Genomic DNA, 21602 nt, shown 5'->3' with positions numbered 1-21602 from the left:
ACATCCACATAAAAATTTATATGTGAACATTCACAACAGCATTATTTATAATAGCCAATAAGTAGAAACTATCCAAATATCTATCAACTGATGAATGGGTAAATGAAATACAGTATATCCCCATAGTAGAATATGATTCAGCAATAAAAAGAACACAGTACTGACACATGCTACAAAATGGATAAACCCTGAAAACATTACGCTAACTGAAGGAATCTAGTCGCAAAAAATCCCTCACATATTTTATGATTCCATTTGTGTGAAATGGCAATAGGCAAACACAGAAATTGAAAATAGATTTGAGGTTGCTTAGGGCTGGAGAAACTGGGGGGACATAAAGGGCGACTGTTAATTGACTGGGGTGATGGCTGCCCAACTCCATGAATATAATAAAAACTATTAAAGTAAATACTTTTTTTTTTTTTTTTTTGAGACGGAGTCTCGCTCCGTCGCCTGGGCTGGAGTGCAGTGGCGCAATCTCAGCTCACTGCAACCTCTGCCTCCAGGATTCAACCGATTCTCCTACCTCAGCCTCCTGATTAGCTGGGATTACAGGAGCCCGCCACCATGCCCGGCTAATTTTTGTATTCTTAGTAAAGATGGGGTTTCACTATGTTGGCCAGGCTGTTCTGGAACACCTGACCTCGTGATCCACCCACCTAGGCCTCCCAAAGTGCTGGGATTACAGGCGTGAGCTACTGCGCCCAGCCTAAATTAAATACTTTCAAAGGGTAAAGTCCATGGCATGTGAATTATATCTCAATAAAGTTGTTATATAAAAATTATTGACCTTAAACTAGCTACTATTATCAAGGAAAACAGCAACAACAACAACAACAAAACTAACCTTGAATACTTGAGAGCCAGGCTCATTGTAAGTTTTGGCATTTTTTGCGAGGAGATCTATATCTTTGGCCATTGCATGAATACTTTTGTAGCTTCCATTCTACAATAAACAACAAAATATAGCAGTTCCTTTTAATGAGAGTTAATCAGTACAACCTTGAAAAAAAGAACCCCACGTATTTCTAAATTGTCACCATATTCCAAGACTTCATTGGAAAGTACACATATGAACAATACGTAAAGTCATTTTCTTTTTTATAAATTATTACTGTATGCATTTATAAGTAAGTTTTTGAGATAGGTAGCAAAACCAGAGCTGCATTATTCTTTATAAAAATAAATTACAATTTTTAAAAAGTCAAATAAGGTAAAAGTTTTATTTTGCAAACACATAGTGCTTACTATGTGCCAAACACAGTTCTAAGTGTTTCATGAATACTAATTCTTTAAAGTGGATTTAATAGTGTGAAGCAAAACTCCCTCTAGTTACATGAACCACTTGGGGTAAAATATGAAATCAGTCCAGCACAGAGGCTAACATTTTCTGAGTACCTACTGTGTGCTAGAATTGTCAGGTCTGAAGGCTCACTCAATCCAAAACAACCCAGGAATACTCATACAGTTGCCTAAATTTACAAAGGAAATGAAAGAGGGACACACTTTTAGGTAACAGGCACACCTGCCTAATGATAAGTACACAGAAATGAAAAAGACATGGTCTAGAGAGAGTAAGGAAACCAAACTGAGTGAAATGGAAGGTGCAGAAGGGTAGAACCATAAGCACAGGTAGGGTAAAAACGAAAGGGGCAGAATCCAGAGAGCCAGGCAAAGGAGTATAACTTTTTGCCATGTGGGACTACCAACAACTATACATCCTTCTTATATGGAGGGAATCAGCATAGGTGTAGGGAGGGCTCTACCTCCCACAATGAGGATGAAAGTGGGCAGATGGTCACTTTGCCAGTAGCCTGGCAGCCAGGTCAAGGGGAAATAGCCACAGGTCAGCTAATTCAAGCTTAGGTCTAGAGGGACTAATGGAATGGCCAGGAATTCATTCCTGACTCCTGCAGGAATGACAGGAATTCATTCCTGACTCCTGTAGAGGACAGTCTAGCAGTAGAGCAGCAAGTATCCAGGGACCACAGTAGCAAATGACAGTGGTAACAGCAATGGCACCACAAAGAGGCTGTGCATGATCTCAGCTGTGCCATGATGTTCCTAAGTTCTGCCTAGTATCCAAAGGCTAGTTCCTCAACCTTTCTGCTCAACAATTCTGAGCTATCCAATATGCTTTTCAAAAATTCTTTTTCCACTTAAGTTAGTCAGAGTCGGTTTTGTTCAACTGCTACAAGGAGCTGTGACATGCTTTAGCAGGCATTGGAAAACAAGTGACTTAAGTCTCTGAGCAGGGGACTGGCAGGAAGAAAGCCAAGGTCAGGAGGCAAGATATAGAAAGGACTAGAAAGCCTTTCATCAGAGAGGCAAAATAGATTATTCCAGTAATTTGGACATAAGAGGACAAGGACCTTGAATCGGGTGATGGCAAAAGGTGACTCTGAGACTTCTGGAAAGAAGAAAGGACAAGATAAGGCAAGAAGTCAAAAAGAGAAGACTGGGGCTGAGATAGAGATGATTAAAGATCTGATTCGATTTCCAGGATTATGAAAACATAATCCTCCTACACAGATGTTAGAAATTCCAGGGATTTAAGAGACTTGAGTCATTCTCAGGAGCAGTTATTGGGCTGATCTAAAAACCCGACGAGGCCTGGCATGGTGGCTCACACCTATAATCTCAGCACTCTGGGAGGCCAAGGTGGGTGGATCACTTAGGGTCAGGAGTTCGAGATCAGCCTGGCCAACATGGTGAAATCCTATCTCTATTAAAAATACAAAAATCAGCCAGGTTTGATGGCAGACGCCTATAATCCCAGATACTCGGGAGGTTGAGGCAGGAGAATGACTTGAGTCCAGCAGGTGGAGGCTGCAGTGAACTGAGATCGTGCCACTGCGCTCCAACCTGGGTGACAGGGCAAGACTCCGTCTCAAAAGAAAAAAAAACTCTAAAAAAAACAGATGATACATCAGGCAATCTGTATTTTATCATTCTGTGAAAATTTATCTGTGGTACCAGTAATTATATACTGCTACTCTTTACTACTCTCTTAGAATTTAAAGTCAAAGAAGTTTCTCCTTCCTGGCAAACCACAGTGTCTATCAGTCTCATTTCCCAATGACACTATGTAACACACTGTTTTCCTTTTTGCCTTACCTCCTGGGAGCAGCAAACTCTCCTTATCCTGGGAAGATCAGTGACTCACATTTATAAGGACCTCATGCTGTAGGTTCTATGTGAGATGTTTTATCTATATTATCATTAACCTCTATGACTCTGCAAAGCAGTGATACTACACACAACATACAGCAGAGGAAGCAGGCAAATCACCTGACCAAAGTGACATAGCTGGTTAAGTAGCAGAGCTAGAAAAAGAACCGTATCAGTTCTACTCTAAATACTCAATTTCTGGTACAATTTAGCTCTTTTTCCCTATACTTTCCCTTACTTCTAATAATCAAATTTTAAATCCTAGTCACTCAGTCACACAATTAATATTTATTAACCACCTACTCTGTGAAGAAACAGTAAGTGTAAAGGTTGAGAACACAGACTACAGCTAGACTGGATTCAAATCCTAGTTCTCCTTACTAGGCAGTGATTTGGGCAAATTACTTAACATTTCTGTGCTTCGGTTTTCTAACTTGTAAAATAGGAATAATAACAGTACTACCCTGTGGGGTTTTAAGAATTAATTAGCTAATACACATAAAGCACTTAAAACAGTGCTAGGTACATAGCAAGTCTATGCTGAGTGCTTAGTTGCCACTATTTACTGCTAGGGATACAGTGAAGGGGGAGGGTAGAGAAGGCCAAAGAGAAAAAAGTCATATCTAATTCCACTGACCTTACACTCTAACATCCGTTATGGGTAGCTTTTATTCTAACGTATCCTAAAGCTATTTGGAAGCAGATAAAAATAAACAACAGGTTACCCCATCTACCCTGATGTGATTATTATGCACTGTATGGCAGTAGCAAAATTTCATGTACCCCATAAATATATACACCTGCTATGCACCCACAAAAATAAAAAATTAAAACATTAAAAATGAAAGCTTTTATCATAAATGTATCTTTTATAATCAGAAATATCAGTAACCAACACGTTTTAACTTTTGTCCTAAGATGCAATCCAAAGCTACAATCAGTAACACTATTTTAATTTATTTACATGATTTGCTAATAACCCCTTACAGAGACAACTAGCTTCTCTGTTTTCTAAAAGCTCCTAGGAAAGATCATAGGCCAATCCGCTCTAAACCACAAACATTTATGTATGGTCATCTTCATACCTGTATCCTCTGGGCAATGGTCTTGAGATCTATAGGCTCCTTAATTATTGCATAATAATCTGGATATTGCTGGAAGACAAAAAGCCAGGCATGCTCAATAAGCTAATGAGAAGAGAAGGAAGTACACTGACAATCTGTTGTTCAAACAACCAGTTAAGTAGCTTTGTGAGATTCGAGGCTAAAGACACCGCTGTACAGCACGTTTATTACATCAGAACCATAAATAATTTAATTTTAAGAAGCTTCATGATCTATCCAACAGCATGGCATAGGAGTTAGAACTTGGCATTTGAGTGTTATTATTATGCAACTAGCATACAATTTAATGTTTTAAAAAAATTCTAGGCTGGGGCTGGGTGTGGTGGTTCACGCCTGTAATTCCAGCACTTTGGGAGGCTGAGGCGGGCAGATCACCTGAGGTCAGAGATTGAGACCAGCCTGGCCAACATGGTGAAACCCCATCTCTACTAAAAATACAAAAATTAGCCGGGCGTGGTGACAAGCACCTGTAATCCCAGCTACTCAGGAGGCTGAGGCAAGAAAATCACTTGAACCTGGGAGATGGGGGTTGCAGTGAGCTCAGAGCGTGCCATTGTACTCCAGCCTAGGGGACAAGGGCGAGAATTCATCTCAAAAAAAAAAGAAATCTAGGCAGGGCGTGCTGGCTCACACCTATAATTCCAGCATTTTTGGGAGGCCAAGCTGGGTGGTTCACCTGGGGTCAGGAGTTTGAGACTAGCCTGGCCAACATGGAGAAACCCAGTCTCTACCAAAAACACAAAATTAGCCTGGTGTGTCGGTGCATGTATGTAATCCCAGATACTTGGGAGGCTGAGGCAGGACAATCACTTGAACCTGGGAGGTGGAGGTTGCAGTGAGCTGAGATTGTGCCACTGCACTGCAGCCTGAGCAATGTGAGCAACTGTTTCAAAAAAAAAAAAAAAAAAAAAAGAAGCAAAATTCTGGTCAGGCACAGTGGCTCACACCTGTAATCCCAGCGCTTTGGGAGGCTGAGACGGGTGGATCACGAGGTCAGGAGTTCAAGACCAGCCTGGCCAATATGATGAAACCCCGTCTCTACTAAAAATACAAAAATTAGTTGGGTGTGGTGGTGGGCGCCTGTAATCCCAGCTACTCGGGAGGCTGAGGCAGGAGAATTGCTTGAACCTGGGAGGCAGAGGTTGCAGTCAGCTGAGATCGACCCACTACACTCCAGCCTGGGTAACAGAGCAAGACGGTCTTGAAAAAACAAACAAAAAAAAGAAATGAAGCTAAATTATTAGCAACTTCTGATTTATCAAATACTAGCTCATCCCAAGAAGTGGAACATGTTGAGGAATGTCCTTGAAGCTTTCACAACCTAGATTCACTTACTGCCCTCAGCCTTTCCTACAGATTTTCTTACTTGGAGGAAATAACTGCAGTTGCCCAAATATCAAAAGTTGGTCTTATCAGATGGGAGAGGTTCAGGGGAAGTCAGATTGTGTTCTCCCAGCTCTTCCTACCTGTTCAAACCCTACCGAAGCCCAAACAACAACAAATCAGAAAGTCACAGCCTTCACTCAATTACTGGGCTGAATAGATAGATGATCTCTGTGTTGCTTTATCTCATCTGTCCCCTAAGCTTACCACTACTTTCTTAACCCTACTCCTTCCTTTACTTGGATCAATCTCCATTGCTGCCCCTTCTCTTCACCAGTTCTACTTCTGAGACAAAGTTCAGAGGACAAATTATGGCAAGGCCACCCAGCACGGAGTACAAAGTAACTCGAAGTCATCCAATCCCACAAATTCCCAATCTACCTCTCCCACACAGCCAGCCTGCTTGGGATGGACTTACTGACGAAAGGTGAAAACTGCCCTGCCTCTTTAGGTCTCAATTCTTGTTGTCTTTCAAACTGCCACACCCTGAGGGACCAATAGAAATCTGCTTTTCCCAACCAGCTCCTTCAAGGTGACCTTGAAGGGGGAATGGGGGGAACTAATCATTGATGTTTCATTGCCCCAAATCACTGTTGTTGATTTGACCATCACTGATTATCTCCTGCAGGGTAAGAATAAATCTTGAGCGAAGACAGTACTTTTCTTCTATTTTGCGTGTATGTGTGTGTGGGTGAATGAGAGTGACAGAGAGCGAGAGAGAGAAAAAGAGACAGGGTCTCTTTCTGTTGCCTAGGTTGGAATGAAGTGGCATGATCACAGCTCACTGCAGCCTTGAACTCCTAGGCTCAAGTGATCCTCCCAACTCAGAACCCTCCAACAGCTGTGACCACAGGTGCACACCACCATGTCCAACTAATTAAAAAAAATTTTTTTGTAGAGACACAGTCTCAGCTACATTGGCCTCTCAAAGTGCTGGGATTACAGGTGTGGGTCACTGCACCTATCCTGCACTTCTTTTATAATTTTTTTATAAATAAAAATAAAATAAAATTCACGTAGTAACATAAAAGTTACCATTTGAGCCAATTTTAAGTGTACAGTTCTGTGGCATTAGGTACACTCACACTGCTGTGCAACTATCACCGACATCCACCTCCAGAACTTTTTAATCTTGCAAAATGGAAACTCTGTACACATTAAACTCCCCATTCTCTCCAGCCCCTGGCAACCACCATTCTAACTTTATGTCTCTAAGATTTTGAGTATTCTAGGTACCTCATATAAGAAATCATACAGTATTTGTCCTTTTGTGACTGGCTCATTTTGCTTAACAAAATGTCTTTAGGGTTCATCCATGTAGGATGTTCCAGAATTTCCTTCCTTTTTAATGCCGAATAATATGCCACTATATGTATATGTCACATATTGTTTATCCATTCATTCACTGATGGACACCTGAGTTGCTTCCATTTTTAGTTATTGTGAATAATGCTGCTATGAATATGGGTATACAAATATCTCTTCAATACCCTGCTTTCACTTTCTTTGGAGTATGTATCCAAAGTGGAACTGCTGGATCATATGGTAATTCCATGTTTAATTCTTCAAAGAATCATCACACTGTTTACTCCTTTTCTTAAAATTTTAAGTCATATGGCCAATATTAATAATTATATCTTTCTAGTAAGATTCACACCTAGGACAGCAGTGGTCTGATGCTTTATTTCTAATGTTGTAACTATCCTACAGCTAATCAAGACACACCTTTAAATAACTAGACTTAATAATGACTGATGAGGAAAGTTGCATGCTACTCATCAGTCAACAAGCATCTTGCATACCTATGACCACCCAGCATGGGGTACAAAGTAATCTGAAGTCATCCAATCCTTCGGATCGGGTTCCAGTTATAGACAGGAACACAAAGGTAAATACAGCACAGTCACTGTCCTCAAGAAATTCAGGGAGAAAAGGAGGTAGACAGAAAAGTAAATGATCACAATAGGGCTAAGTGCTACCGTAGAGTACTTCTGGAAGTATACCCTTACCTAGAAATATAAGAATGCTAAGGCCGTGAAAATGTTTGCGGTTTCATAGGCTAATGTGAGTCAAATCTGTATATTACCTATCTTTTGAATGTAAAGGCATAAGGAAGTCTGATACTTTTTAAAGGTCTCACTTGTTTAGAAAACTTCTTCCTTTTTCAGGTAGAAGAGTACCTAATTCATTTTTTCTTTTTTCAGCATCACCAGGAGATCAAAGAGAACTAAAAGGAGGAAGAACTCATTTATCTTCCTCTTACCCTGTCTCCTACACAATGAGAAAGTTTCCACTCTTACAAATGCAACGTTTAGGCTGGGTGTAGTAGCTCATGTCTGTAATCCCAGCACTCTGGGAGGCTGAGGCAGGTGCATCACTTGAGGTCAGGAGTTCAAGTGGCCAACATGAGGCCAGGAGTTCCTGGCCAACATGGTGAAACCCCGTCTCTACTAAAAAATACAAAAATTAGCCGGGTGTGGTGGTGCATGCCTGTAATCCCAGCTACTTGAGATGCTGAGGCAGGACAATTGCTTGAACTCGGGAGGCGGAGGTTGCAGTGAGCCAAGATATGCCACTGCACTCCAGTCTGGATGACAGAGCGAGACTCCGTCTCAAAAAAATAAATAATAAATAAGGCTAAGTTAAGGTGCTTATTTTATCAATGAAGAATTACCAATCTTGGAAACAACCCAATGTCCACTGACAGATGAATGAGTAAACAAAATGTAGTAAGGCATGGTGGCACAAGCCCGTATACCCAGCTACATGGGAGGCTGAGGTGGGAGGATCGCTTGAGCCCAGGAGTTTGAGGTCAGCCTAGGCAACACAGCAAGACTCTATCTCTAAACAAAACCAAACACCCCAAAAAACTTATAAACAAAAGATATTATATATAAATAACAAAATGCCATTCAGTTTTAAAAAGGAATGAAATTCTGATTCAGGCTATAATATAGATGAATCCTGAACATATGCTAATTGAAACAAGCCAGTCACAGGACAAATATTGTATGATTCTTCTTCTATGCTATACCTAGAATAGTCAAATTCATAGACAGAAAGCAGAATGGCGGTTGCCAGAAACTGGAAGAGGGGAGTGGACTTGGTGTTTAATGGGTATGGAGTTTTGGTTTTGTAAGACTAAAAAGTTCCAGATGATGGTGATGGTTGCATAAAAATGTGAATGTACTTAATGCCACAGAACTGTACACTTAAAAATGGCTAAAACGATAAATTTTATGATACATATCCTTTACCATAGTAAGAAACAAACAAAAAGAATTACCAATCAAAAAACAAAAAACATAAAAATAAAAAAAATAAAAATCACAACCTTCTGATCATGTAAAATGATAGACCGTGTATGTTTTGTGCTGCTGTGAGGAGGATCTCTTGGCTGCCTCCAACATCTTCCTTTTATTTATTTTTTGAGACGGAATCTTGCTCTGTCACCCAGGCTGGAGTGCAATGGCGTGATGTCAGCTCACTGTAACTTCCACCTCCCAGGTTCAAGCAATTCTCCTGCCTCAGCCTCCCGAGTACGTGGGATTATAGGCACGCACCACCACGCCAGGGTAATTTTTATACTTTTACTAGAGACGGGTTTTCACCATGTTGGGTAGGCCTGTCTCAAACTCCTGACCTCAGGTGATCTCCCTGTCTTAGTTGGCCTCCCAAAGTGCTGGGACTACAGGCGTGAGCCACTGCGCCTGGTCCAACATCCTCCATTTTTTTTTTTTTTTTTTTAAATTTGAGATGAGGTTTCACCCTTGTTGCCCAGGCTGGAGTGCAATGGCACAATCTTGGCTCACCCACTACAACCTCTGCCTCCAGGGTTCAAGTGATTCTCTTACTTCAGCTTCCTGAGTAGCTGGGATTACAGGCATGTGCCACCAGGCCTGGCTAATTTTTTGTATTTTTAGTAGAGATGGGGTTTCTCCATGTTGGTCAGGCTGGTCTCGAACTCCCAACCTCAGGTGATCCACCTGCCTTGGCCTCCCAAAGTGCTGAGATTACAGGCGTGAGCCACCACGCCCAGCCCAACACCTTCCTTTTAAACTTACTTTATTTATCAGTAATTAATAAAATTCTTGAAGTACTAAAAACAAAACACTGACATTTACCTGTTTTTAATTGCATCACTTACCACTTTAGAAGGCAGTTTCTGAAAAAGTTCGCTAATGAGACGTCCTGATGGATTTGTAGCTACAACTATGGCTTCAAGAAGCTGTTCCAGGATCTCCTTCAAGTAAGTTGGAGAAGACTGGTAATGTGGAGAAAAAGGGTACTTTGTAAGAAAAATAATAAAATGCTGAATATTACATAGCTTCTAAAATTGTAAAGCTAATTCATACGAGCAACTTCTTCTTCTTTTTTTTTTGAGATGGAGAGGCTGGAGTACGGTGGCACAATCTCAGCTCACTGCAACCTCCACCTCCTGGGTTTAAGCAATTCTCCTGCCTCAGCCTCCCAAGTAGCTGGGATTTTAGGCGTGCGCCACCAGGCCCAGCTAAGTTTTATATTTTTAGTAGAGATGGGGTTTCACCATGTTGGCCAGGCTGGTCTCAAACTCCTGACCTCGTGTCCGTCCACCTCGGCCTCTCATAGTGCTGGCATTACAGGCATGTGCCACTGTACTTGGCCAAAAAAGCAACTCCTAACCAGTACTTATTTTAACTCCAAATTTCAAGAATACCCCATGATGTTCTGATGCTGGACACATGCACTGTATCCCTAGAATAACCTATATGAACCTAATGAGGCTCCTTATGCTATTTTTGCAATGAAATCCCTTGTAGTAGGTCCTTTTATTGAACCTTTTTCTACAGTAAACATTGTAATGGCAAAGTTTAAGTGCTACAAATGTGAAATGAGCAACTGAGCAGGAGAAAACATGTCCCATAATAGTTGGTCATTTCTATATCTGCTGTTCACATCTATTGAAGTCTTCATATTCTTACAGGACAATGACTACTTACATAAAGTTGGGACTACATACTTTTCACCATGGGGTGCTCTACCAGGTCTAACAACTGAATTCAAATTAACTCAAAACTAAATAGCGATTAAGTAAATCAATGTACACCATTTCTGCTCTTCAGACTGACTGGTTTATACCTAGCTTAGTCACTGTTTCAACATAGGAAGTATATGCCCCAAAGAATACTTGACCAGGGAGGGTCCAAGTCTGAAGCAAGTTTCTAGAATAAGCAATGGAATGTCTCAGTCAAGGATTAAATGATGCTTCTAGTCCGAATCATTCTTTGTACATATAAAATAGAGAGTAATGGTTTTTCCTTGTTTAAATCATAAAAGTAAAGGTATTCTATCTCAATACAACAGAAGCTCTTTTTATTTAGTATAGTCTCAATTTTAAGGTTCAGCACTTTTTTTCTCACCACTCTGTTGCCCAGGTTGGAGTGAAGTGGCGTGACCATGGCTCATTGCAGCCTCAAACTCCAGGGCTCAGGCAATCCTCCCACATCAGCTTTTCAAGTAGCTGTGACCACAGATGTGTACCACCATGCTTGGCTAGTTTTTTTTACTTTTTGTAGACATGGGCATCTCACTATGTTGCCCGGGCTGGTCTCAAACACTTGGGCTCAAGTGATCCTCCAGTCTCAGCTTCCCAAAGTGTTGGGATTGCAGGAGTGAGCCACCGCTCCAGTCCCAAGAAAATCATCCTTGATTTAAACATTAGAAACCTGAAAATGTCTTCTCCCTCCATGAGAATCATAGAGCTATAAAGAGGCTTGGGGTCTGGCATGGTGGCTCACGCCTATAATCCCAAGCACTTCGGGAAGCTGAAGTGGGAGGATCACCAGAGGTCAGCAGTTAGAGACCAGCCTGGCCAACATGGTGAAACCTCATTTATACTAAAAATACAAAAATTAGCTGGTATGGTGGCAGGCATCTGCATTCACAGCTACTTGGGAAGCTGAGGCAGAAGAATCGTTTGAACCCAAGAGATGGAGGTTGCAGTGAGCTGTGATTGTGCCATTGCACTCCAGCCTGGGACAAAGAGCAAGACACCGTCTCAAAAAAACAAAATTTGAAAGAGGCTTGGGAGGTATAAATGGGAACATACAAGATCCTCCCAATTTCTCATCAATTATGCACTACAGAAAGAAATATGGGCAAGTCCTAAATGTAGGCATTTTAATTTTTTGACTAGAGCCCTGAAGCTCTACACTAAGGGTGGGGCCTCTGCAAGCAGTGTTCTACTGAAGAAAGCATGGGTTGCTTCTCCTGCATTTATATGAGAGAGTAAAATTCCAGGAAATTCCTAATTTTAGCCTTCTATCTAGTTCCAATCACTTAATTACTTAAATTGACAAGGTGCTGAGGAACTATATATTTATATATCATATATAAAATATAAAATTTTACACATATAAAATATATATAATATACAGGAACTATATGTATGTGTATGTGTGTATATATATACACATATATATATACATTTTTTTTTTTTGAGACAGAGTCTCATTCTACCACCCAGGCTGGAGTACGGCGGCATGATCTCAGCTCACTGCAACCTCTGCCTCCCAGGTTCAAGTGATTCTCCTGCCTCAGCCTCCCAAGTAGCTGGGACTAAAGGTGCCCACCACCATGCCCAGCTAATTTTTGTATTTTTAGTAGAAATGCGGTTTCACCATGTTTGAAACCAGGCTGGTCTCAAACTCCTGACCTCAGGTGATCTGTCTGCCTCGGCCTCCAAAAGTGCTGGGATTACAGGGGTGAGCCACAGCACCTGACTAGGAACTGTATTTTGAGACTCTAATAAGTAATTACACTTTTGAGAAATTCACCCATCACTGCTTCTCCGTGTTCCAGCAAAAGGTCTATGTAGATAAGTTAGAGAAGAAAGGGGAATATTCCGCATTGTGCTTCTTACAATTTAGCTATAGAAGAGTTCTGATCCCCTCTACTATTCTTTTTTTCTCTTTTCAAACATGTCTTTTTATTTTCTTTTTTCATTTTTTTTTTTGAGATGGAGTCTCACTCTGTCGCCCAGTCTGGAGTACAGTGGCGCCATCTCGGCTCACTGCACCCTCCACCTCCCAGGTTCAAGCAATTATCGTGCCTCAGCCTCCTGAGTAGCTGGGATTATAGGCATTTGCCACCATGCCTAGCTAATTTTTGTATTTTTGGTAAAGATGGAGTTTTACCATGTTGGCCAGGCTGTTCTTGAACTCCTAACCTCAAGTGATCCTCCCGCCTTGGCCTCCCAAAGTGCTGGGATTACAGGTGCGAGCCACTGTGCCTGGCCATGAAGCATGTGTTATTTATTTAGTAAATATTTATCAGCACCTACATGCCAGGTATAGTGTAGATATAAGGAATAAATGAACAAGAAGATACCTGCTCAGGAGCAAACATTCTGCTTGGGGGAAGAGAGAAAAACAAGTAAACTAGTATGCTATTTCACATATAGTGACATTATAAAAACTAAAGACAACCCTGTGATGACAGGGTGGGGTAGGAGCTGAAAAGGAGGAAGGCAAAGCAAACAATTTAGATAGGGTGGTCAGGAAAGTCCTGTCTCAGTAGATACCACTTTAGATGGTGTTAGAATAATAAAAAAGAGACAGTCACGGGAAAAGCCAAAGGAAACATCTTCTAGCAGAAGAACAACTGCAAAATTCCAGCGGTAGAAACACACCTAGTATGTTCTAGGAACAGTAACCATTCTAACCTACAGAAATATTCCTCACTAAGGTGATTACATTCCAACTTCTAATCACAACACTGCCTTCCCTTACATGATGTGTCAATGTAACAACACTGGACTAATCCTTGATAATATCAAGATTCTCTTTAAAACTGAGCAGGAAATATGCATTAATATAAGTACAATTCATGAAAATCACCACACATGGCACACATTGTCCAGAATATCCTAGGATCCCTTAAAAATGGAGTGGGGCTCTCTGGCTGAATGTCCTTTTATTCTCCCAGTTACCAATACAATTGCACAGGAATTCTAGTTGCCCACAACATCCCAGAGGGAATCACAAGCAGGGCCCTCTCTGCCTTCCAAGAGCCCATCCATCACAATTTCCAGCTGCACACTTACTCCTTCAGTCACTGTGCCCTGATTGTCTTGCCCATCTTCATCATCATCTTCATCATCTGCTTCTCCTTTCTGAACAAACTCATTTCTTGTTCGAAGGTACAAATCCCAGAGTTTGCAAGCAGCTTTATATTCAGGAGAATCTGGCTGTACGTTAGCAAAAAGAAAAAAAAAATCACTTTAGTAATGTATTGGAGATTAGTTGCTACTTTTAAAGTGCCTGCTTCAGCAAAGACCAGTATTTTGACACAATTTTGAAAATTCTATTACAAATTTTAACATCCTCATGATTAAAACATACATGGGTCTTAATCCCACTTCCAAAAAATTACATGTATGTTTTAAAGACATTCTGAAATCAAATTATTTATGTCTTATCTCATTACAGAAAGACTTGAGGCAGAAGACAAATGATTTGCTAAATTAAAACTAATTATGCCCGGGTACGGCGGCTCACGTCTGTAATCCCAGCACTTTGGTAGGCCAAGGCAGGTGGATCATGAGGTCAAGAGATCGAGACCATCCTGGCCAATATGGTGAAACCTCGTCTCTACTAAACACACAAAAATTAGCTGGGCATGGAGATGCATGCCTATAGTCCCAGCTACTTGGGAGGCTGAGGCAGGAGAATCGCTTGAACCAGAGAGGCAGAGGTTGCAGTGAGCCGAGATCGTGCCACTGCATTTCAGCCTGGCGACAGAGCAAGACTCTGTCTCAAAAAAAAAAAAAAAAAAACCCCAAAAAACCGGCCAGGCGCGGTGGCTCACACCTGTAATCCCAGCACTTTGGGAGGCCGAGACGGGAGGATCACGAGGTCAGGAGATCGAGACCATCCTGGCTAACATGGTGAAACCCCATCTCTACTAAAAATACAAAAAATAAGCCGGGTGCGGTGATGGGCGCCTGTAGTCCCAGCTACACGGGAGGCTGAGGCAGGAGAATGGCGTGAACCTGGGAGGCAGAGCTTGCAGTGAGCCAAGACTGCGCCACTGCACTCCAGCCTGGGCGACAGAGCAAGACTCCGTCTCAAAAAAAAAAAAAACCCAAAAAAACTAATTATTACTGATACACTAAGAAAGACAACTTAAAGGATAAGATTTAAAGGATAGACGCTAATGACTGTTGTTATTAATATTTCTAGTTTGAAATTCCTTAATACCTTGTTTCAAAATGTCTGTTCATGAAGTACAGCGGGTATAATAAAGTCTTGACTGAAACCTTCTAGTTAAAACAACATTGGATGCAAACTTAAAAAAAAAAAACTTTAAAAATGCATACATGGGATGCCAATAGGAAGTAAGGATGTTCATAAAATTAAAGGAGTAAAAGCAAGAACCCAGATGAAAACCCAGAACACTGAAGTCAAATGTTCACTTTATGGGCATTCATTTGTGATAAAACAAGCTTTGATTTCCAAGGCTTCTCTGGGCAGCAAGGAGGGAAGACAAAGGTCAAGGTCTACCAGAAGCTGGGAATCCAAAGGCCATGGCTACACTGTTAGTGGGAACTCAAATCAGTTTCTGCACTGCCAGGGAGCAAGGAGGACTGCCCATCTCAACCTCTACCTATCTAAACTCACGCCTATCTCAAACCATGGCACTGAGAGGAGAGGAGAGGCGTGAAATGAATCTCTGAGAACTCGTCATCATAAGTTAGCCTTAACAAAGACAGGGCAGTCATCCTGGACAAGCAACAAATCATTTCTGGATGAAACCAACTTCAATTTAATGCTCCAGTGATCTCTAGAGATAAAGTTCCAAGAAATATGAACTCATAGTAAAAAATCATGAGGCACATAAGAATCAAAGAATCACAAGAGAAAGCTAGCAAAAATGACAGTGAAACTAAACAAATATATGTATTAGATACTGGAATTCAAATATTAGATTATCAGAATAATCTGCCATAGAATAAAAAACAGGTGTGTTAAAAATGTTTAAAAGTTGGGCATGGTGGACGGGCGTGGTGGCTCACGCCTGTAATCCCAGCACTTTGGGAGGCCGAGGCAGGCAGATCATGAGGTCAGGAGATTGAGACCATCCTGGCTAACACAGTGAAACTTGTCTCTACTGAAAATACAAAAAATATATCACAATGAAACTATAAAATACAAAAGAGAAAAAGATACTAAAGACAGCTAGAAAAGACAGATAACCTTTAAAGGAACGACAATCATACTGACGGATGACTTCTCAATAGCAAAAAGGAATGAAGAATAAAGAAAGTCGCAATAATGAATGATACTGACTCTACAAATCAATATTATTATTATTATTATTGTTTTTAAAGACAGGAGCTCACTGTTGCACAGGCTGGAGTACAGTCGCATGGTCATAGCACACTGCGGCCTTGAACTCTTGGGCTTAAATGATCCTTCCACCTCAGCCCCTCAAGTAGCTGGGACTACTGGTGCATGCCACCATGCTCAGCCAATTAAAACAATTTTTTTTTTTTTTTTGGTAGAGATGGGGTCTTAGTACACTGCCTAGGCTGATTTCAAACTCTTGGCTTCAAGCACTCTTCTGCCTCAACCTCCCAAAGTGCTGGGATTATAGGCATGAGCCATCATGCCTGGCTGAATAGTATTTTATGGCAGGGGTCCCCAACCCCCAGGCCACAAACAGCTACCAGTCCATGGCCTGTTTGGAACTGGGCCACGCAGCAGGAAGTGAGCAGCAGGCAAGAGAGCATTATGGCCTGAGCTCCTCCTATCACATCAGCAGTGGCATTAGATTCTCATAGGAGTGTGAACCCTATTGTGAACTGAGCATGCAAGAGATCTAGGTTGTGAGCTCCTTATAAGAATCTAATGCCTGATGATATGAGAAGGAAGAGTTTCATCCTGACCTTGCCCCCCACCCCTCACATCCACTGCTGTCCATGGAAAAATTGTCTTCCACAAAACTGGTCCCTGGTTCCAAAAACCTTGGGGACCACTTTCTACAAGATTCAAAAATTGCCACAAAAGAACTAAAGTACACAGCACCAGCATTATAAATAAGGAAAAGAGTGACCAGAGTTGAATTATTCTAAAGTCTTTGTATTGTTTGGAGGATTAAGATCCTGATTAGCTTCTGGCTTTGATAAGTTAATTATGCATACTAAAACTTCTTAGATAAGAACTAAAAGATTATCCATAGGTGTTACAATTTCCAAATTTTAGAGGTAATAAGAGGAAAAAAGTTTTGAAAAAAATGAAATCAAAAGAAGGCATAGAGGAAAAAAATAACAAAATGCATTGAAGTGCAAAATACAGAAACTGAGCAAGGTGGTGTGCACCTGCAGTCCTAGCTACCTGGTAGACGGCAGTGGGAAGACTGTTTGAGTCCAGGAGTTTGAGTCTGGCCTGGGCAACTTAGTGAGACCTCATCTTTAAAAACACTTAAGGCCAGGCATGGTGGCTCACGCCTGTAATCCTAGAACTTTTGGGAGGTCAAGGCAGGCAGATCACCTGAGGTCAGGAGTTCAGGACCAGCCTGGTCAACATGGTAAAACCCCATAAAAATACAAAAATTAGCTGGGCATGATGGTGGGTGTCTGTAATCCCAGCTACTCAGGAGACTGAGACAGAAGAATTGCTTGAATCCGGGAGATGGTGGTTGCAGTGAGCCAAGATCGCACCACTGCACTCCAGCCTGGGCAGCTGAGTGAGACTCTGTCTCAAAAATAAATAAATAAATAAATAAATAAAAAGATTAAAAAATAAAAAAAAAAAAGATGAAATGAATAGAGTAGAAATTTAGACGGTAGAAACGTATCTAAACATAATGGTAATTACTAAAACTATGAAGAGTTGAAATGCTCTAGTTAAAAGAAAGATTATACACTGGAGTAATAGGAGTTCATATATATGTTGTTTACAAAACATACCTCAGCATTAAAAGAATATGAACATGTTAAAAGTATAAGAATGAAAAAAACAAACTAGGTAAACACCAAAATAAAGCTAGTATAACTACATTAATGTCAAACAAAACAGACTTCAAATAAAACACATTACTAGTAATAAAAAGGGCTATCACATAATGCCAAAAAGTTCAATTTACTAGGATAATATAATGATTTTAAACTGGTATGTTCCTATTTGCATGATTTCAAAATATATAAGGCAAATAGTAACAGAATTATAAGGAGAAATAGACAAATTGATAATCAGAGTGTAAGATTTTAAAACACTGAATTCAGTAAGTGGAAAGTTCATGCAGACAAATCAACGAGGATATAAAAGATTTTAAAAGGACTGGGCACAGCAGCTCACACCTGTAATCCCAACACTTTGGGAGGCCAAAGTGGGTAGATCACCTGAGGTCAGGAGTTCGTGACCAGCCTTGACAACATGGTGAAACTCCATCTCTACTAAAAATACAAAAATTAGCTGGACGTGGCGGCACAAGCCTGTAATCCCAGCTACTTGGGAGGCTGAGGAAGGAGAATCACTTGAACCAGGGAGTCGGAGGTTGCAGTGAGCCGAGATCAGGCCACTGCAACTCCAGCCTGGCAACAGAGCAAGACTCCATCTCAAAACAAAACAAAACAAAATAAAATAAAAACCCAAAACCAAAACATTTATAGTTTCAAGAATAAACTTAACAACATATTTGCAGAATCTTTATGAAGAAACATTTAAAGCTTTACTAAAATACTTTTAAAAAGATGTAAATAAATGAAGACATACCAAATTCACAGACTGGAACAGTCAACATTATGTAAATTTTCACTAATATTCATCTACAGTCAATGCAATCACAATAAAAATTCGAAAAAAATTTTTTGTGTGCTTGTTGACTTAACACACTAATGTAAAATACGTACGAAATGGCAAAGGGTAAAGTGTAGTTAACCTGCTTTCTAACCAGAAAAAGAAGTATAAAGCAAGCTGGGCATGGTGGTTTATGCTTGTAATCCCAGCACTTGGGTGGCTGAGGAGGGTAGATAGCTTGAGCCCAGGAGTTCAAGACCAGCCTGGGCAACGTGGCGAAATCCCGTCTCTATCAAAAATACAAAAAATCAGCCATGTGTGATGGTGAGCACCTGTAGTCCCAGCTAATCAGGAGGCTAAGGCAGGAAGATTGCTTGAACCCAGGAGACGAGGGCTGTAGTGAGCCAAGATCACGCCACTGCACTCCAGCCTAGGCAACAAGAGAGATCATGTCTCAAAAAAAAAAAAAAAATTATAAAGCCAAAGTAATTAAGATAGAAATAGAATGGCCTATTAGAATAAAAGGACAGAAATAGATCCATGAATACATGAAAATGATGACAGCAGTGACTGCGAACAAACGCAGAGAGAATAGTGTTAGTTATACCCGTGGGAAAAAAATTGATTCCTACCTTATAAAAGACTAAAATCAATCCCAGCTACATTTATTCCTACCTTACAAAAGACAAAAATCAATCCCAGCTGCATTAAAGGCTTATGTGAAAGACAAAACTATAAAACTTTAAGAAAAGCATGTAATAGAAGAATATCTTGGGCAAGAGAAATCTCTGAAACAAGATACAAATAAACTCATTTAAAGATTGATAAACTTGATTATACTAAAACAAAACATTTCTGTTCATCAAAAAATACCATGAAAGGTAAAAAGATATGCACACAGTGGGAGAAGATATTTAAAACACACAAAATCAAAGAAAAAAATATATACATAAAAACTAAAACACATAATCAAAAAAGGTTTAGTATCTACAATAATTAAAAAATTTTGTCTGGGCGCGGTGGCTCACGCCTGTAATCCCAGCTTTGGGAGGCTGAGGTAGGCGGATCACGAGGTCAGGAGATGGAGACCATCCTGGCTAACATGGTGAAACCCCGTCTCTACTAAAAATACAAAAAATTAGCCAGGCGTGGTGGCGGGCGCCTGTAGTCCCAGTTACTCTGGAGGCTGAGGTAGGAGAATGGTGTGAACCTGCGAGTCGGAGCTTGCAGTAAGCCGAGATCATGCCACTGCACTCCAGCCTGGGCAACAGAGCGAGACTCCGTCTCAAGGAAAAAAAAAAAATTTCTATGGCCAGGCATGGTGGCTCATGCCTGTTGTCCCAGCACTTTGGGAGGCCAAGGTGGGTGGATCACTTGAGGTCAGGAGTTCAAGACTAGCCTGGCCAACATGGTGAAACCCCATCTCTACTGAAAATACAAAAATTAGCCGGGTGTGGTGGTGGGCACACGTAATCCCAGTTACTTGGGGGGCTGAGGCAGGAGAATCACTTGAACCTGGGAAGAAGAGGCTGCAGTGAGCTGAGATCGTACCACTGGACTCCAACCTGGGCAACAGACTTTGTCTCAAAAAAAAAAAAAAAAAAATTTCTAAAGCCAGGAGTGGTGGCTCATGTCTGTAGTCCCAGCTACTCACAAGGCTGAGGCAGGAGGATCACTCGAGGCCGGGAGTTTGAGACCAGCCTGGGTAACATAGTGAGACTGTCTCTAAAAAAAAAAGAAAAAAAAAGTTCCAGAAATATGAAAATGACCAACAACCAAGAGAAAAATGGGCAAAAGATTTCAGCAGACAGAGGAAAAATAAGAATAGTTCATAATCACATGAACGTGGGTTGGGCACAGTGGCTCACGTCCACAATCCCAGCACTTTGGGAGGCCAAGGCAGGCAGATTACTTGAGCCCAGGAGTTCAAGACCAGCCTGGGCAACATGGTGAAACCCTGGTCTCTACAAAACATGCAAAAATTAGCTGGGCATGGTGGTACATGACTGAAGCGCCAGCTACTCAGAAGGCTGAGGTGGGAGAATTGCTTGAACCTGGGAGGTGGAGGTTGCCGTGGCCAAGATCTCACCACTGCACTCCAGCCTGGGTAACAGAGCAAGACTCTGTCTCAAAAAATAATAAATTAAAATATGTAAATAAATAAGAAATAAAACTCATATGAATGTTCAGTCTCTTTACGAATAAGACAAATACAAACTCAAGCCACATAAAGAAACTACTACTCACCTGCCAGATTTATAAAGAAGCCAATTATCAAATTGGTATCTTCCAAATTTCATAATTTCTTACCTTATAATAGGCCTTTGCATTGTTAAAAAGAAGCTGGAAGTCAGCAGTCAGCAAATTAACATCATCATACTCTTCCATTTTTAGTTTCTGTTGGATTTTCATCAAGTCAATGGGCTGAGAAACCACTTCATAATAGTCTGGTTGATTTCTGTTATAATTTAAATTTTTTTAAAGGAGATATTAATCTGAAGCTTACAAAAAGTTCTATTTCAAAACTATTTATGGTAATGTTCAATATTCCAAGTGACAGGCATATTAGAATCTTTCACGGACTTTGGAGCTTACTAAAAAAAAAAAAAATCCGCAATCAAACTCACATTAGAACTAAAAGGGAGTAACAAAAGCAAGATGCCCATGCATTCCCTTTTCAAAACATATGTTAATGATATAAAAACCTAAATTAACACCTGTGATGATCTTTTCTATGCTAAATATTTAATGTTTAGGGCGCCAACGCTAAACCTGTGTCAATGGCATCTTTTATAAATGAAAATGATTTACCTTTCATAGTGCTCAAAAGTGTGAAAACAGATATATGTCTCAACTCTCTTTATAAACTTACAAAACGGACTCTTTCTTCAGTAAGTGAGCACATAAATTTTTTCTGCCAAGTACTATCAAATGCCTGTTATAAATGCTGCTTTAATACCAATTACTAAAATTACAAAGGACAAAGATGAGCCCTTGGCTTAAGTAGCTTAACAAAGATGAACGGACATCAGATACATCTAAACACAACCAAACTCTTAGAAAAAAAAAAAAGCATGGGACTAAGAAATACAAAATTTGGCTTTGTGGTTATACCTTGAAGGAGAGGGGTAGTGAGGAACACAAA

The 21602-nt window shown here is 40.6% G+C and overlaps 1 protein-coding gene across 1 annotated transcript in view; it reads right to left on the bottom strand.

Annotated features, from left to right (window-relative positions):
- The window catches only part of PBRM1 (polybromo 1), a 171494-nt gene that overhangs the window by 133934 nt on the left and 15958 nt on the right, over positions 1 to 21602 (bottom strand). Inside the window, exons 6-10 of the mRNA XM_011986209.1 lie at positions 20768 to 20915; positions 13762 to 13905; positions 9826 to 9942; positions 4257 to 4325; positions 848 to 946 (exon numbers count right to left, since the gene is read on the bottom strand). Of these exons, the coding sequence (XP_011841599.1) occupies positions 848 to 946; positions 4257 to 4325; positions 9826 to 9942; positions 13762 to 13905; positions 20768 to 20915 (577 nt within the window). The remainder of the gene's footprint in view (positions 1 to 847; positions 947 to 4256; positions 4326 to 9825; positions 9943 to 13761; positions 13906 to 20767; positions 20916 to 21602) is intronic.

This window comes from Mandrillus leucophaeus, unplaced genomic scaffold, assembly GCF_000951045.1.
Source record: "Mandrillus leucophaeus isolate KB7577 unplaced genomic scaffold, Mleu.le_1.0 Scaffold296, whole genome shotgun sequence".
NCBI classification, from domain to species: Eukaryota; Metazoa; Chordata; class Mammalia; order Primates; family Cercopithecidae; genus Mandrillus; species Mandrillus leucophaeus.
This window is presented reverse-complemented; position numbering and strand designations above follow the sequence as displayed.